Raw genomic sequence first — 1,483 nt, 5'->3', positions numbered from 1 at the left:
GAATGTTGTTGGAGCCTCGTCTAAACGTTGTGATGCTCTTAGAGAGAAACATGCTGAGGAAGTTGTTAAAGCACTTAATCTTGGAGATCTCTCGAGTGGGCAAGGCTTAAACCAAGAGACTACTCTAAAACGTTGTGGTGATACACGTTGGGGTTCACATTATAATACATTATTGAGCATTATTAACATGTTTTCAGCAGTAATTAGTGTATTGGAAATGATTATTGATGATGGACCAAAATCTGGGCAAAGAGGAGAAGCAAAGAATTTACTAGAGTTGATGTTGTCATTTAATTTTGTGTTCTGTTTACATTTGATGAGGAATATTTTAGGGGCTACAGATGAGTTATCACAAGCATTACAGAGGAAAGATCAAGATATTGTGAATGCTATGAACTTGGTTAGGTTATGTAAACTACAACTTCAAACAATGAGACAAAGTGGATGGAATTCTTTGATTGATGAAGTTACTTTTTTTTGTGCGAAGCATGATATTGACGTGCCTAATATGGATGATATGTTTGTGGATAGAGGGCGATCACGACGTAAAGCTCAAGAGATCACAAATTTGCATCGCTATCGTGTTGAATTGTATTATGCAGTCTTAGATATGCAACTTCAAGAGCTTAATTCTCGTTTTAATGAGACAAACACTGAGTTGCTTCTTTGCTTAGCATGTTTATCTCCAAATGATTTATTTTCAGCTTTCAACAAGCAGAAGCTATTACGGCTAGCCCAATTGTATCCAAATGAGTTCTCTACAATTGATATCATGGCACTTGGGATTCAACTTGATACATATATTTTGGATATGCGCACTAGTGGTGAGTTTTCAGAATTAAAGGATATTGGTGATCTTGCAAAGCGGATGGTCGAGACTAAGAGACATAATGTATATCCATTAGTTTACTTGTTAATAACATTGGCATTGACTTTACCTGTTGCCACTGCGAGTGTAGAGAGAGCATTTTCAGCCATGAACATTTTGAAGAATCGGTTACGAAACCGAATGGGAGAGCAATGGATGAATGATAATTTAGTTGTTTACATAGAAAAAGATTTATTTAATAATATTGATAATGAAGTTGTAATGCAACGTTATCAATGTATGAAAACTCGTAAAGGACAATTGTAAACATATATTGAAGTATGATAAATCTTTCAAATTTATATATTTATTACTTTTTAAATTTTTTTTATCGTCGTTGAGTAAGCCCCCAGTCAATCAATATGCTGTCTCCGCCCCTGTCCATGACGGCCATGCTCACAGGCTTTTCTTGGCGGCATTTTCTCACTTTGGCTTAAAAAGTGTCTGGGGCTAAACTGAAAATTGAACAAAGTTCTAGGAAAAACTGCTAATTAAGTTAAAGTTTAGGTTTCCGGTGACGGTGGTCGGAAATCGAGGAAAGATTAGTGGATTTCGAAGATTTCTGGTCGTTGAGTATGATAGTGGTGGTGGTTTGCCAAGAAAGGTGGTGCTTTG

General features: G+C 36.3%; 1 protein-coding gene across 1 annotated transcript; it reads left to right on the top strand.

The window, feature by feature from the left end:
* The first annotated feature begins 217 nt into the window (after positions 1–217).
* On the top strand, positions 218–1,135 carry LOC18041655 (zinc finger MYM-type protein 1). The gene has a single exon (XM_006431502.2). The coding sequence runs from the start codon at positions 218–220 to the stop codon at positions 1,133–1,135; it is 918 nt and encodes a 305-aa protein (XP_006431565.2).
* The last annotated feature ends 348 nt before the right edge of the window (positions 1,136–1,483 follow it).

The sequence above is a fragment of the Citrus clementina genome, unplaced genomic scaffold, assembly GCF_000493195.1.
Source record: "Citrus clementina cultivar Clemenules unplaced genomic scaffold, Citrus_clementina_v1.0 scaffold_5, whole genome shotgun sequence".
Classification (NCBI taxonomy): Eukaryota; Viridiplantae; Streptophyta; class Magnoliopsida; order Sapindales; family Rutaceae; genus Citrus; species Citrus x clementina.
The sequence above is the reverse complement of the archived record's forward strand: the minus strand, read 5'-3'. Positions and strand labels throughout refer to the sequence as shown.